This window comes from Megalops cyprinoides, chromosome 13, assembly GCF_013368585.1.
Source record: "Megalops cyprinoides isolate fMegCyp1 chromosome 13, fMegCyp1.pri, whole genome shotgun sequence".
NCBI lineage: Eukaryota > Metazoa > Chordata > Actinopteri > Elopiformes > Megalopidae > Megalops > Megalops cyprinoides.
Window position 1 is genome coordinate 28504534 of NC_050595.1, and position 20194 is coordinate 28524727.

General features: G+C 47.5%; 1 protein-coding gene across 1 annotated transcript in view; it reads left to right on the forward strand.

Annotated features, from left to right (window-relative positions):
• Positions 1-3939: 3939 nt before the first annotated feature.
• Positions 3940-20194, forward strand: part of si:dkey-205h23.1 (AT-rich interactive domain-containing protein 3B) — a 40428-nt gene continuing 24173 nt past the window's right edge. Inside the window, exons 1-2 of the mRNA XM_036544511.1 lie at positions 3940-3975; positions 6125-6811. Of these exons, the coding sequence (XP_036400404.1) occupies positions 3940-3975; positions 6125-6811 (723 nt within the window). The remainder of the gene's footprint in view (positions 3976-6124; positions 6812-20194) is intronic.

The window sequence follows — 20194 nt, forward strand, 5'->3', positions numbered from 1 at the left end:
GGGGCCTCAGGATTTACTAAGGTAGCTGTTTCAAAGGAATCTGTCGCGGCCGTCTCTAAGCGGTGCATTCCTTCTACTTATCATTGTAGCTTATATGTGTGTGTTTCTTGTGGATTCATTCAGTGTTACATTAGAGAGCTTGTTGCTCTTATCATTTTTCCACCTGGCGAGTTTGAAGTGCCAGAGAAGGCCCTGCACAACAATATTCTCACTGTGAGGTCGTGATGGAAGAGTGAGGCTTCACAAACCTCAGAACAGGCAGAGCTTTCACACATTATTGGCGATGCACTGAAATGAACCAATCATAGGGTTAGCCAGGGAGAGCAGCCTTGATTCATGTAAACAACCCAGTGATTGGCAGCGTGTGATGGCTCCTCCACTTACGAGCTTCACAAAGCCTCATTCTCCCATCTCTACTGAAAATGTAAGTGGTCAGCTACTACACAGTTCTGGAAAGGAGTGATTTTGTGTGGTTTTTATGAAGTAATACTAATAAGGTGGTCTGGTGTCCTGTTTTCTTATATTTCCAAAGAATGTGTGGCTGCTTGTTGCTGCGGGGTGCTGAATTAGTCTTTGAGTTCCCAGACACGTGAGAACTTTGTGGTTATTCAAGTGTTTTCTCTCCTGTTAAATGTGTGAATACTTTATTAGTCTCACGGTGCAGTCAGCTGCCAGCCCACTCTGCACCTGCCTGTACTATGCAACTAACGAGACAATCTTTATCTTTACATACACATTACTAGTTTAAAAGACAAAGTGTTACTGAGTGCTGAATGCAATAACTTGAATTACTCTTTTTATGTTACGGAAACACTAATCTTTGTATTTAATTATTGTATATTGTTTTGCTATCTCAAATAAAGTTACATGTGGATATGTAATCTCTCTGTGCCTCTGATTTGTCCTTTTTTAAACTTTCACCCTTGACCTCAGGCTTTAACCTCAACTTTAACTTAATGTGGAACAGTCAGTCTGTCAGTCAACTTGGTGAAACTGACAAAATGTTTTTTGATGTTGTTAAGGAGTCTCCTTTGCTTTTAATTTTCGGGACTTCAGTACATTATCTTCGAAAGTGATCTGATCACTCACTTATAAGTTCCACTGGTGTTGCCTTAAAATGAAAGCTCTTCCAGTGCAACAGCAGTATTTTAAATCAGAGGGTAAATGCCAACCAATATTATCAAAAGTATGAACACGATGTTACTTCACTTACATATTATTTGAGTGTGGAAAAATCTGTCCTTTCATAGTTAATATCATCCCAAATCTGTTTCTGCAAAGCAAATATAGTGATTTAGTAAGTGGTGTTTCACATGGTTGCAGTGCTCAGGTCATCCCACTCTCCAGTGTGTATTGGATATGAGACCAATCTTAACACATCTGTGTGAACCACTCCCAGGTTTTTTTTTCTTCCCACCGATGTGTATTGACACTTTTTCTGAGCTCGGTAAGTGGGGGTGGAGGCATTGCTACGCCAGGCAGGGCCTCTTGTCTACACCATCAGAGTGTTACCCATGCCAATGATCAGTCTACTTAGTAACATACTCTCTGCAGTCCTCTTTTTCTGGCTGTGGGTTCACTAAACGGTAGCTAGCGTTTACATCTGGACAAACACAGGAAATAGACCCAGGGAAAGTGTTTTGCACCCAGCTTCATGACTCAGTCCTGCTTGATGCAATATTTCCTCTTTTTTGCCTATAATAGTTTCCTTAGAATACATGGCAGGAAATTCTGAGAATAATTTAAGCTCATACAAATTGTGTGTATGTGTGTGTGTGTGTGAGAGAGAGAGAGAGAGAGAGAAAAGTAAAATTATCTGGTGATATGTTTTGGAATGTTTGCGTGTATTATGTGTCCTGAAGGAGTTGCATCAATGAATGATGATGGGATTTTTAAAAAATGGAAGTTGCAATTAAACCCCTTTTCATCAACCATGATGGCAACTGAAAAAGTAAAAGTATCACTAATTGCATTTATTTTAATTTAGCCTCAAAATTATGGTTGATTTGATGTCTTGGCAGAGATGAATATGATCAATGTCCTGGGCAAAGAAAAAAAAGACTGATAGACTTTTCGAAAGTGGAAGCGAAAATTAATTGTTAGGAGTGTGGGATATTTCAGAGTTTTCAGTTTCAGCTCAAGAGTTTTCAGTTTTCATTTTCTTTTTGCCTTCTGCAGGTGAGTAATGGAATGAAAGCATCTCAAGATGTATTCTATCGCTTAAAAATGAGGAAAAAGGTGCTTCGATGTGAAAGGTTGTGCGGAGCGTTTCGTCAGCTCCGCGTATTGCTGAGGTGTTGGGCTTCATAACGTTGAAAGATAAAATTCCAATTACGTCCGTAATACTTTGCAGCCACTAGAGTGCAGTACCGAGCCATCTCACCGACATTTTAGACTGAGAAAGGGAAAAAAACGAGAAAATTTGCCTAATAGGAATTAAAATTTATATATATTTGATTTGCTTTCACTACTTTCACGTAATATTATGAACCAAAAACATCAACATTGATGGAAATGTTTGTGTTAGGAGTGATTTAGGAGCGCAAGTTCAAAACAAAATTGTGACCACATACGTAAACCTTTATTTTTACATAAATTGGATTATATTTGCATGTGCAAATGTTAGCATAGAGCCAGCGCTGGCGGAGGTCAGTCGTACATTTGTTTTTTTTTTTTTTATTTAACGATAATTCGGGTATATAGAATATCGATACAGGTATTTAATAGTTTTACTAAAATTTAAGGAATATTCACTGTCGGAATATACCTATTTCGTCTACAAAAACAAACAAACAAAAACAAAGAACTATACATAAATAATAATAAAAAAAACATTTTGACTGCTATCTAGGGCAAGGTTAGACATAGATGCCATCCGTTGATTATGAAATAAACTGCTTTGCCAAGAGTGGTGTAACTAACCCGCTGATAAAACAAGCAAAATTGAAAACTGCGTTTGGTTCAGTATCAGTGGAGATCGGATTGATCTAATACGAGCTCACATCTCACGAAATGCATGTGATTTTACTGTAATTTCTGAAACAATATGGATATAGACTTCGTTAAAAATATAGTCATACTATTTTACTCAAACAGTAATATTAAAACGGATATTTATATAAGCTTATATTTCGCGAATGATTATTAGTAATATTACTATTTTACAGAGATTGTTATCGAAGACCGATAACTGTAATAATGATTACAGCCAAAATAAGTGACGAGAGGCTTATAATGGTAATAATTGTAGCAATTGGAAAATGTGGGCTGCACCGTGAGATGAGATTTTTGATTTTTCAAACAAACACTTGATATCATTAAAATCATTCAAAATATCATTATTTTATCTATTATTAAAATATTACTTTAATAGTGTATAATTATAGGTCCTATGTGTTTAACCATAGCCACATGTCTGAATTAGACTATGAATAAGCAGGTTTGATTTAGTTCCTGTGAATGAGGTGAAATAAGATGGACATAATATTAAAAAAAGACTACAGATTCTACCTTTGCATACTCCTAATTAGAATTGCGTCTGTGTGACTGCCTGCAGATTTGCATACGTGCTGTAATTATTCAACCAGTGAGTGCTGGACAGGAATTCTGGAACTTGTTGCTGTGACGGGGCGGGCCTTGTAGATGTTGTGTGCTTAGACTGGGGGGTGTAACTCAGGGGGCGGAAAATCGGGTAAGGGAGTGGGAGCCCCAACGCGAGGCACGCCAAGAGATGAGGCTGGGCTTTTTCCCTTGATCTTCCTCTTTTTAATTACTAAAGAACCCACTGGAGTTTTGCTTCTGAGCGCCGCGCACAACTGCGTTTCTTGCCTGAGGAAGAACCTAAAGGGGCTTTGAGTGAATGCGCGGTTCTCCGGTTTGTTTGTTTGTGACCGAGAGTGTCAGCAAAGAGGGAAAAGAAGGCTAACCTGGGAAGAAGGGATGGTGGACAATTCCGGTAGCAGCAAGGCGCAAATGGTGAGTTTCGTCACCCCCCCACCCCGTTTGGCGCTGTGCCTAGTGAATGAGAAAGCCTGGCTGTGGCTCAGCGTTTGTGACACAGCTTTGCTGGCAGTCATCTCCTCACTTTTTATGATAAGCCATTATGTCGAAAGAAATCAAGTGGTATACTGTTTAAACGTTTAAATCTGCTTACAAAATGTTTTCGAAATACTTCTTTCGACGTGTATACGGTTACCATTGCCTCGCATAGATATCCTGATACTGTACACGTTTGCATTTAGATCCACAATCGATAATAAGAAACAAATGTAGCTACTTTGAAGAGGATGAAACAAATCAAATAATGAAGTGCATGGATATCCCTGCACAAAGCATAGTAGTTGTTTGCCCTAAATGTATAGGAATTAATTTACACATCGCTCCTGCGCTAGCTAGATAGCTACAGTATGCTATTCAGCTATTTCATTCATTCGCGTTCTCTGGAACCGCGCCATATGTATCTCTTCATGAGGCTAATACAGTAAACGCTTTGATCGAACTTTCACAGAGCTACGCGCCTAACTGTCTGGATGAAAAATGTTTTGTATGCGATTGTGCTATTTCGGATGACTTCTCTCGTCATTGGCGTGTTTTGGAAATAACACAGATAGCTATGAGAATACTTTTAAAATCAAAAGGTTATTGTTGGCTAATCAAGAAGCCAGCTAAACCAGTTTGCTACGTTGCTGTCGAGCTGTCCACATGAAATTACCCTGTTTTGAAAAAAAATCCTATGACTACGTGGAAAAGCCCTTCGACAAAGTGCACTGAAGTCGATATTTACACTATCGCCTGTAATAAATTTGAGTACAGTTTCTTTGGGCTTTTAAATGATTATCAGGATAGTTGCGTAACACACATCTGAATTTGCAGTTACCGCTTGCGGGTTTGTTTAATTAATTATCCGGCGATACTGGATTCCAAGCGGCGCGGTGGTCTTTTACAAGTAAAGTATTAAGACTAAGGGGTGGGGAAGTGAGGTATTAGTTGTGCCTTGTGTGTTAAAGGTTTCTCCTTTCTGTAGTTGACCTTATTTTAGTGTGAATATTTGAACAGTCTGTGAATATATCACTTAAATATTTAATACATTTTTAATGTGTAACCCCGTCGTCTCTTTACACAAAGTAATGTGGTAAACATTTAAAGCTATAGCTTTTAATTTAAATTTTGCTCTTCAAATCTAGCGTCATGACAAAGAATTCTTACCAATGCTCCTTGTGTATTAACCAAGACTCATTTGGTTATTTGTTCTTTTGTTTAAAAGATACGCCTGCACTATCCTCTCTGAGGAGATCAGCTTTCACGCCTTGTCTTCAAACAGCTGTTTGCTAAATTCCACATTCGGCAGGCTATATTGCCTACGTGAAGTAATTATTTGTTTCTTACTGTTATCCCCCCTAGTTTCATGCTGAGAATGCTCTCCCGTTTTGGGTGAACTTTTAAATGTTTGTTTGCGAAAAAATAAAGTTAAATTACTTTGAACATACAGCGTAGTAGGAAATACTGGACAAGTTTGATCAAGAGTAACCCATAAACCTGGGTGCAGGGCACATGCCAGCAGGTTAGGGGTACCTGATAATACAACCTGTGTTGCTTATCATGTTGTGGTGGTTTGAACTGGTATCTACAGGCATGTGGATTCTCAGGATTTCATTAAACCGGGCTGAAGCCTCTTTTCAGGTGTTAATGTTGCCTCCACAACAGTGTGTTGTAGGCCTACTATAATTTGACTCTGAGTCTGTTTATCACCTATGTATTTCTGTGAGCTTAACAGAATGGCCAAGGTCCGTCCCAAGCTTCTAAATCCAGGTGGCATACAACTGGGCGGCAGTGTAGCGTAGTGGTTAAGGAGCAGGACTCGTAACCGAAAAGTTGTAGGTTCAGTTCCCTGCTGTGGCACTGCAGCTGTACCCTTAACCCACAATTTCCTCCGTAAAATATCCAGCTGTATAAATGGGTAACTCTAAAATAAGTAAACTGTAACGGACGCAAGTCGCTCTGGATAAGAGTGTCTGCTAAATGCCAATAATGTAATGTAATGTAACTCAGGCCAGCGTTTGTCCCAGTAGTGGCAGGTAAACGGGCTGCCTGTGTGTAACCTTTTTTCCCCTCGTTCCCTCCCCAGCCCAGCTTGTCCCAGGAGGGCGGCCTGGGGAGCGGGCTCAGCCAGGGGGCGGCGGCGGCGGCGGCGGCGGGGGTGAAGCTGGAGGCGGTGATGGAGCAGCTGCAGCGGCAGCAGCAGGCTAGGCTGGAGATGGAGCGCAAGGAGAGGCACCTGCGCGAGGCACACATCATGTACGCCCAGCAGGTGGCCGCCCAGCAGGCCATCCTGGCCGCCGCCCGGGCCTCGGGGGCCCCGCTGGGGGCCGGCTTCCCGGGCAAGGGCCTGGGAGGCGGGGCCCCGGGGGGCGGACAGCAGAGCAGGGTCTCCAACCAGAGCAGCGTGGACTCGGAGCGCGAGGACGAGGAGGACCGCGGCCGGGACTCAGAGGAGGAGGAGGACGAAGAGGAGGAGATGATGATGGAGGGCGAGGAGGGGAGCGAGGAGGAGGACGAGGAGGGAGGCGCCGGGGGGCTGGAGTACCTCCGCAAGCAGACGCTCGCCCTCCAGCGGGGCGCCTCGCGGCTGCACCCCCGCCCCTACCCGCCGTTCTCCGCCTCTCTGTCCGCCCCGGCCCCCCAGCGGGCCCCCTCCCCCCCTGTCAGGGTGAAACAGGAGCCGGAGGAGGAGAACGAATCTCCGGCGGGACCCCACTCGTCCTCCTCGCCCAACGGACAGGCCGACTGGGGCTACGACGAGCAGTTCAAGCAGGTGAGACCACCGGCGGCTGCTGTCCACCGCGAGATTATCTCATGCCATGTGCCAACATGGCCGTCACGGTTAGTGGTTCGATTAAACGCTTCCTTGAAAATATCGAATGGGATTTCACGCTCCTGACATTTGAGTTTTAACTTTGAGGAGACAGATGAGTCCAAACTGAGGCTGTTTTTTCCCTTTTGTCGCCACGCACGGGCGTCGGCTTGAACTTTGAAAGGCCACTGCTTTTATCCCCCTCTGTGAAGGGTTGTGCTAACCAGGCGAAAATAGTCTCGCAGGAATGCCGCGTTCCGCAGAGGGGTTTGATGCTAAACTTCCAACTTCCGAAACTTCCGGAAAGTTTACGGCGGCTTACAGTATCGCGCTGCACCGTGTCACAGTCATGCCCTCGTAGGGGGGCGGGAGAGGAGGAAGCCCCTCTGTGTTCACACCCCCTTGTTGATGCCTTGTCTGTTTTCGTCTGATTCTTAACCCGCCCCTGCTGAGAGGCGAGGGCTAATCTCTGGAGAGGGGTGTGCACTGTGTGCCACGCTTTTGGTTCTCCGGGGGGGGGGGGGGGGAGCTGTCATTTTTGCTTTCGCAGCCCGAAACTCTGGAAGCATGTCTTGGCAGGCGGCCAGCCAGGGGGAGTCTCACACTCGCTGTGCGCTCTCACTTTCTGCCTCTCCCTCTCTCTCTGTCCTTCTCTTTCTTCTTCTCTCCCTATCTCTGTCTCTCCCTCTCTCTCTCTCTCTCTCTTTCTTTCTCCCGGCGCTTCTAGCAGAGGGGCTGTTTGGCAGAGCAGCTGGTCTTGGCGCAGGTCCAGGCGGCACGGCCGGCGGGATCTGAGTCGGCGGGGGGGTTGGGGGGGTGTGCGCTGGAGGAGCAGAGTACAGTGCCGAGGATACAGTAGCGAAGTTCCCACGCTGCAGCGCCCCGCTGGCCAGAACAGCGTGATGTCAGCTTCCTTGCCAAGCGCTCCTTTCACCGAAGATAAATATTGGCCGAGCCTCCCCCTGAGCGTAGGTGCGCTACGGCGCCGGCCAGGGGCGCACGAGGTCTGCCCGTGTCCGAGCGCATCCAGCGGAGTTTCCGAGTGCTTGCTCGACTGGCGGCGCAGAGAACGCCAAGCTTATAGTGTCATTGCTTGTATTTGGGGGAGCACGGATGTTATGGCTTTTCCTATGATATATGTTTTGAGAGAGCCAGCTTGGTAGCTTGGTGCTTTTGCCGCAGCCGGTTGCGGGCACTGCAGGGACAGGCGGTTGAGCAAAGCTACGGCAGGAACACCGCTAAGGGCGGAGCATGACCGCAGAGGTGTATCGCACCAAACTGACTGTGGGAGGGTGGAGCGTTATCTTCAAACCGAAACGTGACATCTCAACAGCAGAGGAGGAAAGGGCGGTGGTGGGGGGAAGACACAGGAAAGGTATAGCCTGGTCAGGACGGAGCGAGAATAGGAGTGGGGGTTGGGCATAGGGGGTGGGGGGGGGGGTGTGGAGGAGTCATTGTGTAAGGAGAATCTGTCTGCCGTTTTTATTTCCTTCCTTTTATCTCTCCTTTCTTTCTGTCAGCTCCTCGGCGTTTAATGACACTCGTCTCTTGTCGTGGTTTCGGGTTGCGCTATTAAAGCGGGGGGAGGGACCCAGGGGCTGTTTTGATGACATTGTCAGCACAAGGGACTGTGGAGAAGGGCAACAGATGCCACAAATGTCATTCTCAAATGAGCAGTCGGGGGGGGGTTGGCTGGCTTTGTGTGCGGCCGTGCGTGTGTGTGCGCGCGTGTGTGTGTGACTGTGACGCCGGGCCGTTCGTGCGACATGGGAAGTGAAACTGTGTTATGAATCGCCTTTTTTCCTTGTGCTGTAGTTATGACTGTTAGAGCTGGAGCACAGCAAACGCTCTACAGGGGAAATGGCTTTGAAAAGAGCCTCACTGTGGAGGGTACAGCACAGCAAATCCAGCACACAGAGCCCTGACTTTTCAGCTCGCCCAGTAAAAACACAGCAAAGACTCCAGCATTTTTAAGCCAGTTATGGAATATTACCTTCATGTCAGGAACATTCCAAATGAACCCTTAGAGTATGTACCCCAATGTAGTGTAACCTTTGTAACACAGTGTAACCGAACACGTGTATTTGAATATATATATAATATGAATACGGGCATATTTTCTACAAATATTTTAGAAGTGAAAATCCTATGTTCGTGAACAATGAGACAGGAATAACTGTATGAAATACCCAAACAGGTTAAATCACAGGTCAGCATGTCTGTAAATGTCTCCACCCATTGGGTAAACCACAGCTTCCTTTGTGAAGTGTAGTGCCCTGAAACACTGTCAGAATATCAGGCCATTTTATGTGCCGTTTTGCTTTGTTTTCGCTTTGGTTTATTATCTGCATTTGCTCGGACATATTCCACACACTGACAGAATACAGTTGCATTACACACATTCCCAACATCTGAACGTAGAGTGGCCCACCCAAACGGTGTGTAAATGCAGTGTTTGCATGCGTGAGGACTGGGAATGTCACATTTTTAAAATACTCAGTGTGTTGTAATTGTGAAAAGGAAGGCTGCCTGTTGGTCGTCTCTGGAAATAATGAATTGTTCTGCTTTCCTTTGTCTGGAGAATAACATCAAACTGATCAAACACGCAAAATTGAAAGTTGTGAAATGTTAACTCCTCTGCCATCGAAAGGACACGTTTGCAGAGGCGCACTGCAGCCAGGAAATGTGGACAGGGGACGGTAGGAGGGTTTTTTTTTGGCATTGATGTATGTCTTCTGACCTTGCCCCTGCCCTAAACAGCAGAGTAAATAATTGTCAAACAAGGGACTGGACAAAGGAGCCCGCTGGATGGATTGTCAGGGAGGGTCAGTGGCTCTCTGTCGACCCTGCGCACTTGGATCTGAGGCAGGGCCGAGAAAGGCCTGGCGACCCCTGTAATCCCCCCCAACCCCCTACCCCGTCCTCCTGTCCCCAGGGTCCGCGGGACGGTCCCCTCTCTGGGGCAAGCCCCCCCCCCCCACTCCCCCAGCAAGCTAATCCCAGTGTGATTAATGGGGTTTTAATCACGCATGGAGGGCGGTGGTCTGCGTGTTTGTCCCAGTAATGGCCGTTGCACGCCGGGGGGAGCCCTGCCGAGAATGAATCGGCTGGACTCTCTTTGTTGCGGAGAAAGCAGGTGGAAGGGGGCTGGTTTTCGGCCGCAGCGGTTGGAATTACCTGCTCCAGTTGCCACGTGGCACCTCTGTTTGCTTTTTCCCCCCCTCGCTTTCCCCCTGCCTCCCTCACAAAGATGATAAAATAAGTCAAGATACTCAGCACAGTTTGAAGGCGCGCTTTTCTTGGTGTTCCGTGTCGAGCGTTGGCGCGGACGCGCAGCGTTTCGGAAGGTAGGGCGCCCAGCGGGGAAGGTTGGCCCCTCGCCGCTTCATTAAACTGGAAACCTGGCCCTGCTCGTGCATTAGGGCCTATTTGTCAAGCGCTGTTGCATAATTTAGCGGTGGCCCACCAGCACATCAACGCGGAGCTTATGAGGGGGGCCGGCACGGAGCTGCACAGCTGCGGGAGATCGATGGCGATTATGTAAGCCTTTAAAAGGGGAGTGATCCGTCTTATTTAAGTCTTATGAATTATGAATACGGAGGAAATTGTAATTTGCGAATGCAGTTTGGCGTTGCGCCTGGAGGAGCCGGCTGCTGGGCGCGGGTAACGGAAACGCGTGAAAACAGCCGTCTCTGACTCGCGCTTCAGCGGCGGCTGTGGTTTTGTGTTGAGGCCCCCATCTCCCCCGCGCGAAGCAGGTGTCACACCCGGCATCGTTTTGGGTTTTAATAACATTTCCTCGGGTCCACATTCACCCCCTCTGCTCCCAAAGCGGAATGACTCACTTACCCTGCACTGGCAACCCTGTTGCTGTTAGTGGGACAGAGGTGCGTGTGAGCTGCAGGGAATTTTCATCCAGGCGTTACTGTGGGACAGCTATCACAGGGCCTGTCAGCTGCCGTCAAAGGCATCAAACGTTTCGAACGTGATCTGAAAGCGAGAGGTGGAGTTCCGTGTTATTTGAACGAAAATTCTTCAGCAATTAATTTACATCACATAGTACGTCCATGCCAAAACCGCAGAGAGCTAGTGTTTACTGAGGTAGTCTTCGGGTTGACGGCTCTTGGTACTGTGTAGCTAAGTGAAGTGAGCAATCAAACTGCGGTAAGCAGTGTTACAGAAGGGAAACTTGTGTTTCTACCTGTTATCTGAGTGTGCCGCTGGATATTTACTGGAGCAGTAGGAGCTAAGTACAGCAGCAGGGTCCAGCTCGTGAGTCAAAACCTTCGCAACCTTTGTGTAGCCAGCCTGTCTCACTACACCACACTGGAATGGTCAGAACAGAAGGCAGCCCATTTTTTATGGTTGTTAAGACTTACAGTGTGCAAATGCTGCCTGTAGCAGAGAATTTCCTCAGTTTGGTTTCTTATTTAATGTCACAGCGGACATTTTGAAAAGGACCTCTGTGGGTGAATTTTCACCTAGCCTGTATTTATTTTACTCCAGAGGGAGGGGTCTGGTTCTTTATTTTGGTAACATAGGATCTGGGAGTCAATGTAGCATTCCCAATTCTTTAAACAGGCTTTAGGCTCCATATGCATACAGTAGTTTCACATGTAGCATGGCCGCACCGGCGGGATTTTCTATGTGTGTGGCAAAATGCTTCGCGGGCCCTTGTTTTGGCTCATTAACAGCAAGCCCCAGCTAGCACGTTTGGGAGGTGGGGGGGAGATATTCCTGTTCGAAAAACTTTCCAAAAGCAGTCCCACAAAGAGAGTGGGGTATTTTAAATATTTTTTGGTGTGAAGGGTGTGTTTTGCTTGCCGTCGAGATGGAAACAAAGCAGGCTTACGTAAGGCTTGTTTTTTGGCCCCCGGTGCGCACAGAAGCATGTGAAGTGGACGTGATTTGGAATAATCTACATAATCTACGGGGATGACGCAACCTGGGGCGCGCTTGTGCTATCTTGCCTTCGACCGCGAACCGAGGGGCCAGACAATTGTGAAAGATCTTCAAACCTGGAATTAGAGGTGTCTAATTCAACGCTCAGTTGGGAGAGCCTGGGGTGGAAGATGGGGAGAATTGGAAGGGGGAGGGGGAGGGAAGGGTGGGGAGTGGGGGGGGGGGGGGCTGTTGCTTCTAGATTGCCATGCCCCACCCAAAGGAAACATTCCAGACGGAATTAAAGAGTTAACTCTTTCTGATTGTGAGCCCTCTCCATGGGGGGAGTCCAACGAGAGCCGGGAGGGAGTGTCCACCCTCTAGCCGCTCCGTGATTTGTGATCTTTTAATTCATTTCACCAAACATCGCGGGGGCCGTAAAAGGAAAGAAAGAAAGGGAAGAGGGTGGGAGAAGAGGTGGGGGTGGGGGGGGGGGTGTAGAGGAGACACTTTTATTTATCTGTCTGTTTCCTCCTCCTTGACCAGTCCGAAGTGGCCAAGCCCCCCTGACTCTCACATCTGCTCTGTGTTTGACTTCCCAAGGTGTCTGAGTCTTTTTTTTTTTTTTGTAAGGGAGGCGCTGTTTGTGTTGGCCTCCCCAGAGTCGAACCTCCCTGTGAAATGGATTCACGGCATGGCATTTGCCAGGCTGGGGACCGGCATTTACCTGTAAATGAGGGCTCAATTTGGCTTCCTTCACCCACCACCCGTAGACACACACACACGCATACAGGCACACAAACATACACACAAACTGCCATCTCTCCACATCTTTTCCTGCGCCATCGCAGATTGGATTGCTGAGTGGATGGCAGGCTCCCAGAGGTCGTCTTAGAATCGTCACTTATCTCTGCGGTAATCTGATCACTCAACAGTCGCCACAACGCCCCCACCCCCCCCACCCCCAACGCAGGTGAAATCCATCCTGCCTCGGCGTCCCTCCCACTCAACACATCCCAACACCTGCTCTAAACAGTCAAGCACAGCAGAACGAACTGATGAAACCACGCCTTCGTGCGCAAACCATTTTCACAACACACAACGCGTCCAGCTGCGCAAACAGGCCCCTTTGCCTAACCTATATGCTTGAAAGCAAGGGGTTGTATCTGATATACAACTCCTTGCTGAAAATATCTGAAAATATAGGGACTTGTTGAACAAGACAGATGAGAGCAGTCTATAATCTGTTTCAAGCACATTCTGTGGCTTGGTTAAGTAGTTACCTCCTTCGGATGGTTTGTGCACACAAACAAACTCTGCGAAATCCTCCTAAAAAGGACTGATTTAGTAACTTAAATGTAATTTATGGCGAAATTCGATTCTATGGAATTAGATGAAGAGTGCCTCGTCTTTGCGTAACATGTTTTATTTAATGTTTAATGATCAGGAAACAGACAGTGAATAGTAACAGGTAGTAATGGATCAAGATAGCTACCATAGGTCTAAAACAGCTATTCAAACATTTGCACAGCTCAGATATAGAGAATGCTTAATCCTAGCATGATATTAACAGGATGTTTTGTATCGTTTTTGCTGCAGTCCACCTAGATTTCATATTATGGAGCTCAGAAATGCAATTAGTTGTGGCATTTTCTCCTCCACCTCAGCAAACAAAATGTAGTTTACACCTGGATTCTGCTTTTTAAAAAACTATTAAATTAGTTAAACATACTTGTTGCAGTAGTGGGTGGCAGCTGTACCCCCCATCCCCAGTTTTGTTTAAAGTCAGTTGTGCTCTCCTTCCTGGCTGCTGTTTCTTTGGAATTTTATGGTGTAGTGCAGGCCCCTTTCCCAGAACCCTTTGAGGGAAGTTGTCTGTCAGCGGGGCAGGCCTTGCCAGGGAGACTGAAATAGTGATGCTTTGCATGTTGGACCTTGTAGTTTATTTGTGTGATGCTTGAGTGTTTAGTGAGATTAATAGGAATCAAGTGAATGATTTTTTTTTATGATATTTATAAATAAATCTGTTTACAAATGAATCAAATTACAGCACACATTGGAGGGAGGGGGGATTTATTCCAAGTTGCCTTGCAGATGGTGGATATGCGTGGTGAATACTTAGTGGAAGCGAATCTTACGTTAATCCCAGTTTGGTGACGTTGGCAGTGCGTTCCCCAGATGTAAAGCGCACTGAAGCGGTGCGGAAAAGCACTGCCCTGTCTTTAACGCGGGCTTTGTGTTGGCTCCGGTCCAGGGTGGCGGCAGGCCCAGAGGTGCGAAGTGACCCAGCGTGTCAGAATCCCCTTGTTAAACACCGCCGCCGGGAGGCCGCCCCCCACCCTGGCCGCCGTCTGGCACCCCGCCGCACAGAGGGGCGGTGAACGGGGTGCGATTTCACTGCCACCCCTGTCACCAACGCCCCCCCCAACCCCCCCCAGCTCACCCCCACCTCCCCCACCAACCACCACAACCACCTTCTCGGTATTCATCTACATCTGTGTGAGATGTTTGCGCGCCAGGCTCTCGTGCGGAAGCTCTTTTTAATCAGCTGGCTTGTCAGTGCCAGCCTCCCGTGGTCACTCGTGTCCGTCAGGGCAAGTCCTCTAACGGACGCGGTGCTGTATTAGCGCCGGTGCGCTGGAGAGGTCATCCGCTTCCACGGCCACATTGTTAGCGCAAGACTGCGGTCTGCCTGAAGGAGAAAAAAGCATTTTGATGACGCAGGTATCACCCCGGTGACCAATATTGCTTCATTTCCACAAACAATATCGCAGCGCTGGCTTTCACGCGGCTCTAGGTCAGAGCGCGTTGTTCGTGTTAGCCATGGTAACAGCGCCTGTCTCTTTCCTTTCTGATCAACCGTGTTGATTGTTGCCGCAGAACCTCAGATTTTATCAGGTACTCCAGCTGTGAAAGGTCTTACAATGAGCTTTTGTCCCTGTACACAACTGTTGCCTGTTTTACCAAGCTATGAAGGAGAATTGATGATATCAATACTCTGAGCATATCCAATTGGAAAGGAAAAGCCATCAGGTTAGAGCATCTCATTGGTTAAAAAAGAACTAAAAATAGCCTTGTTTATTTCTTTTTTTTATGGGACAAGTTGTAATTTGTCACATGAATCAGTATACAGTTGTGTACGACATAGATATGAAATGGATGAACTTTGGCTTAGTCAGCAATGTGTTGGGCCCTTATCATTGCATGGCCTTTCTGCCTGAAGGCAGTAAGTTAAGAAGCTCTGCTCGCTAAGACTAAGTGAGTGTGTGTAAAAGATATCCAGAGTGTGAGAGACAGTAGTGGTGATGGTCTGCTTATTTCCTTGGTATATTTTGGTGGTATGGGGGGGGGCGAGGGGCTGCTTTTGGAGGGGGGTGGGGGGGTTGTCTGTGCATGGAGGAGTGTTTACACCACCTGATTCTTTGAAATTTGACTTTTCCCACCATCTTTTGACATTGTATCCTCTAGTATGTTTTAGCTCTGTGGAGAAGCTGGCTGGAGCCTTCACAAGCTCCCTCACACAGAGCCTTTAGAACTGCCTTTTAAAGCCTGCATGGTCAGTAAGCTCTATCATTGTTAACTGTACATATTTAACATGTTATTTAGGCCATAAAGGCCATACACTTACTGGCCCCTGCGTTTAACTATACGCCGTGTCACACAGATGCACGTAGCGTTTGCGCAATGTGAATTGTTTTCCATGAATTCACTGTTCCAGCTTATTTCAACACTCGGTCTTCCTCAAGGAGGGCGCTTCAATTGAGCTGTATCTGTAGAGCACTGCTCCCCCCCCCAGCCCCCCCCCCAAGCCGACCCCTCACTAAATCCCCAAAGATCTTATCCAGATGTTTGATGAGCCGGATAGGATGAGGGAGAGTTTCAGTTCCATCAGTGGGAATTTAGCGTCCCCCCCCCGAGGGAGTGGATGGGCCAGAGGAGGGTGTGGTCAGTGCCCCTGCTCTCTGACAGCAGTTAGGAGCAGTGCATGCAGTGGTATTGAGCACAGAAAGGCGATACCGTTGATGTTCACAGCGGAGGGTTACATTTAATTGTAAGTATGGGGAAGAGTCTTGCTTTCCAGCAGTTCGCAATGGCTTACCATCTCTGTTTATGTTTGGGAAAAGGAGTAACTGGGGTGGCATTGTAGCATAGTGGTAAGGAGCAGAGCTCGTAACTGAAAAGTCCCCGCTGGGGCACTGCTGCTGTATCCTTGGGCAGGTACTTCACCCAGAATTGCCTCAGTAAATATCCAGCTGTATAAATGGATAACATGTAAAAATGTAACCTATGTAAGTCACTCTGGATAAGAGCGTCTGCTAAATGACAATAATTTAATGTAATGTAACTTTAGCAGCCGGTGTGAAGCTTGCGTGCTCTTCGCTGCGAGCGCCTCGAAGCAAGCATCGTTTTGAAGACACCCCAAAATAAAAATATCTCCTCACTTGACAATTCTGCCCAGACAAAGCTTTCTTTCCCCCCCCCCCCGGTTTTACTGCAGGGCGAACGCTATTGAATGCCACCCAGTCGCAGCACAATGAGAGTGAATGCGAAAACCTATCCGAGCCAACAGATGCACGCGGTAGCACTGGTGAAATGGACGCTCGCTCCGCGAGAGATGCGAGATATGCAAGGTATTTTTAGCTGAGGCTTTGATCCATGAGAAAAGAGGCTAATAGTTTTGTTGACCTGAAAATAACAGGGCAGTTGTAGCTCCGAGCAACCGCAATCCTAATGGGGTCCTAATAAAAAAATAAACTGAGTGTTATGCTGTCGATCAATTTGTTTGATTTGGACAATAGATGTGGATCAAGAAGAGGTGGCACAGATTATTCTTTTCAATGTTTGATCAGGCTTTTCTGTTTTAAGAAATTCAGGCAGACAGAATAACTGAATTATGGCTCAGTTTAGCCCTCTGTATCTTTCCACAATGTCTTCCCCTACTGAAGGCACCAGCTCAGCTGAAGGAAGACTTTGACCTGCACTCTAATCTAATGTTGACAAATTGAATTCCTGGTTTTGCGGTTATGGATTATGTAGCATAAAACTCCGATAGCTGAGATTCTCAATTTGTGATTAGAGAGCATGTGGAGCTGCGATCCATTTCCACGTCAATGGGGCTTTAGAGAGGGTTGTACCACTAATGTGATTCACCAGTTGCTCCACACTTTGATAGCAGTTCTGCGGTTGAACTCCCTGCCACACCGGCCTGCTAACATTGCGTCAGCGTTGGAGGGGGTGGTGGGACGGGGGGGGTGTGGGCTAGAGAGGCTGTGGGGGTGGGGGAGGGGGGAGACTGGGAAAAGGGGGGGCGGGTGGGTTTGCTTTCAGCCTGTGGAATGCGATGTCTTGGTGAAAGGGCTTTAGCAGAACAAACGTGGCTAGTTTGTTTGGCTAGCCCAGAGCTGCCAATTACCAGCAAAGCTGTTTACTTTGGCTCCCTGCTCCGACATGTTGATAAGCCCTTTCTCCAAACTTCTCATTCTGTCTTTGGGGGGCTTCAGTCCTCCCTCCCTCCCTCTCTCTCTCTCTCTCTTTCTCTCTCTAGAGGAGTGCAGGCAGGAAGGGGTGAAAAATCCATTTGGTCACTGTTTCCTCTCTCCTTCCTTCCTGGTTTCTCCCTTCCCCTCTTTCTTTCGGCTCTCAGACATCGCTCCGCAGTAAAAACTCAGATGGGGTGAGAGAACTCTCTCTTGGGTATGAGCTCGTAATGGGAGTGATTGATGGGGTGGGGGGTGTTCTTGCCGTTGCCTGGGGTGTGGCTCTCTTGAGGCCTCTGTAAAACGGCATGAGCGGCAGAGGACGGGCAAGCAGCCACACGCTCCTCTCGCGGACGCTCAGACCCCTGTGCACTCCACTCCGCCCGCTCCCCACTGCTTCCCTCAGACGCCCCTCAAACGCAAACCGATGTAACCTGCGCAGTGGATGACCCCCCCCCCCCACCGCTTCACAACGTTACTGCAGAAAGTCCATTCTCTTCTCTCTGTGGAGACTGGATTTTTTTTTTTTTTTGCATTGTCGTACGAGGCAGGAGTTCAAAGGTGAACAAAACTATCAGGTTTGAATGCACGTGCACACGGGGGCAGGTTTCTACGGTTACCCAGCACTGGGAATTGCAACGGGGGGGGGGGGGGCATGCTGACGCAGCGTGTGGCTGGCTCACCGTAAGATCCTTTAAAAGCGTGATCGGATAAAGAGCCCCACCCGCTCGTGGCCTCCAGTACAATGAGGATCCATATGAATGATCCTGCAGGCCTGGGAGGGGGAGGCCCGCAGCCCAATTAATTGGTTTGTTGGATTAAAGATTGTGAACCTCCCTCCCCCACTGGGATTGTTTGTCTAAGCGTGCTGAGAGCAAGTTTCACCAAGACCATATCCTGCAGCAAGAGCCCGGCACCACCCTGCAACTCCAAGTGGCCATTCAAATGCAAGACACCTTTTAGTCTTTAAAAGTGTATAATCTTGATACTTGGGGGTAGTAAGTGTCCTCTGGGTTTTGTTTCTTTTTTTTTAAAGGTAAGTGAGGCATTGTTGAAAGTGAGGTGGTTCCTAACTTGGGTGTCAAACTAACCCTGGTATTGAAGCGCCAAATTATTTTAGTCATGCTGTTACTCAAAAGGAGCATGTAGGTATTTATGAAAAGCATTCGTAAAATGCAAAATATAAAACAGGTTAAGACATTACGCACAATTGGGCTGCAAGGGAGAAAAGATATTTTTGTGTCTTGGCTTTTGGCTGGACTCTTTGTACATGAAAGCAAGCAGCCACACTCTGAGTGCTCTTTTGCACAGTGCTCAGTCAACAGGGTCATTCGGCATTTGTATGTGTGTCAGCTGTGACTCCAGTCTCTCCCATGATAGATAGCCCTCTCCATTGTGGCAGGCTTAGTCCAGAAGTAACCTTGAATATAATTAAATTACCACTCCCCGTGTCTGTTTTAGACATTTCCGTTAGCGTCTGCTAACTGACAACTAGCAATTTTGCAGATGATGATTAGTAAGGGTTGCATTAAGAGATGGGTGGGGCGCATGGATGGCAGCACCATTATTCCACAATTCCCTGCGTAAATATACACTGGAATGTGGATTGGCTGAGTGTTTCAGCAAAGCCACCCTCCAAGCTATTGTGGGACGGGGCAGCGGTGGGGGGAAAAAAAAAAACAAGTTGTAAAACAGCACTTCAAAAGCCCTGATTTACAGCTCTCTCTTCCCATAGCCAAACTGTTTTTGAGTGTTTTGATACAGGGAGTGGCTGTCTTTGTCGGACCACGGGCATGGTCGTATCATTTGGGTCTAGTTTCCTCGAGCTGCAACAAGTTCCCTCCAAACTTTGGGTCTCCCTCAGAAGGGACAGGTCTCACTGTCGGCCTTAAAAGCGGCCCCCCTTCCCCAGAGCTGACATGACTGGGGCAGCGAACGCCGGAAGATGAAGATGAGTATTGACACACGCTGGTAGATTGTGTCCGAAAGGGGTTGGGAAGAAGGGGAGTGGGGGGATGAGGGCGGGGGTGGGGTGTTCATGTTTGCAGATCCAGGGCTATTGATTGGACCACAGTTCAATTCCTCGCTGGCCTCTGGGGAAGGACCTCTAGCAGGAAGCTCTAGGTTTGATATCCAGGCCTCTATCAGCCCCCATGGAAGTGCGGTGGACCTTGCTCTCTGCTGAAGTGGCGGACATGTGTACTAGAGCCAGGCAGTCTGCATCTGCAAAATCAGGCTAGTTTTATTAAACCAAAGCGCATCCTGTTATTTCGCTAACAACTGTTGGTTAGCCAGCCAGTAAAAAATAAATCCAGCTAGCAAATTATATTCACTCTACCATACAGTCCCACTATTTGCATGTAACATTCTTAATCTTACCCAAAAGAATCTAGACCTCATGGAAACACTATAATTTAGCGTAGCCAGCAATAATTTAGCCTAGCATCATGACCGCAGGGTGCCAGTGCTACAATGAAAGGATTCATCTGAACATGTGACCAAGCGTCCATGAAGTTAGGCAGGGCAGAAGGATGTTTGTCATTTGAATGCTAAAAAAGAAGCTGAAAAATGACAGCGCTATCACCCTTTTTCAACACGTGAAACCATTAGACAAGGTCGGTGTATATTTTGGTTGCCTTTCAAATAGCAACTTGGAATGCAAGGCGAGTGGATCTCCAAATAAGAGAGACTGAGCAGAATGCATCTCAATACATGCGAACGTAAGCATATGAAGAGGAAATGCGCTGAACGGCCGCCTATGCCTCGGTGCGCCTCTGCAGAACTCCACCTTCTGACTCCAGCGTCAGCTTGCAGCAGGCTCCGCCCTCCCGCAGTTTAGGCGTGTGAACACGCTTCGTCTCAGATCCGTGAGCGAAAGACGCGCAGTCGACCTCAAGGCTTACCTCAAGGCCTCTTTCATGCACTCGCGCTGCACCCCCTGCCCTCCAAATGCCCCCTGCAGCCATTCTTAAAACATCTACACAAT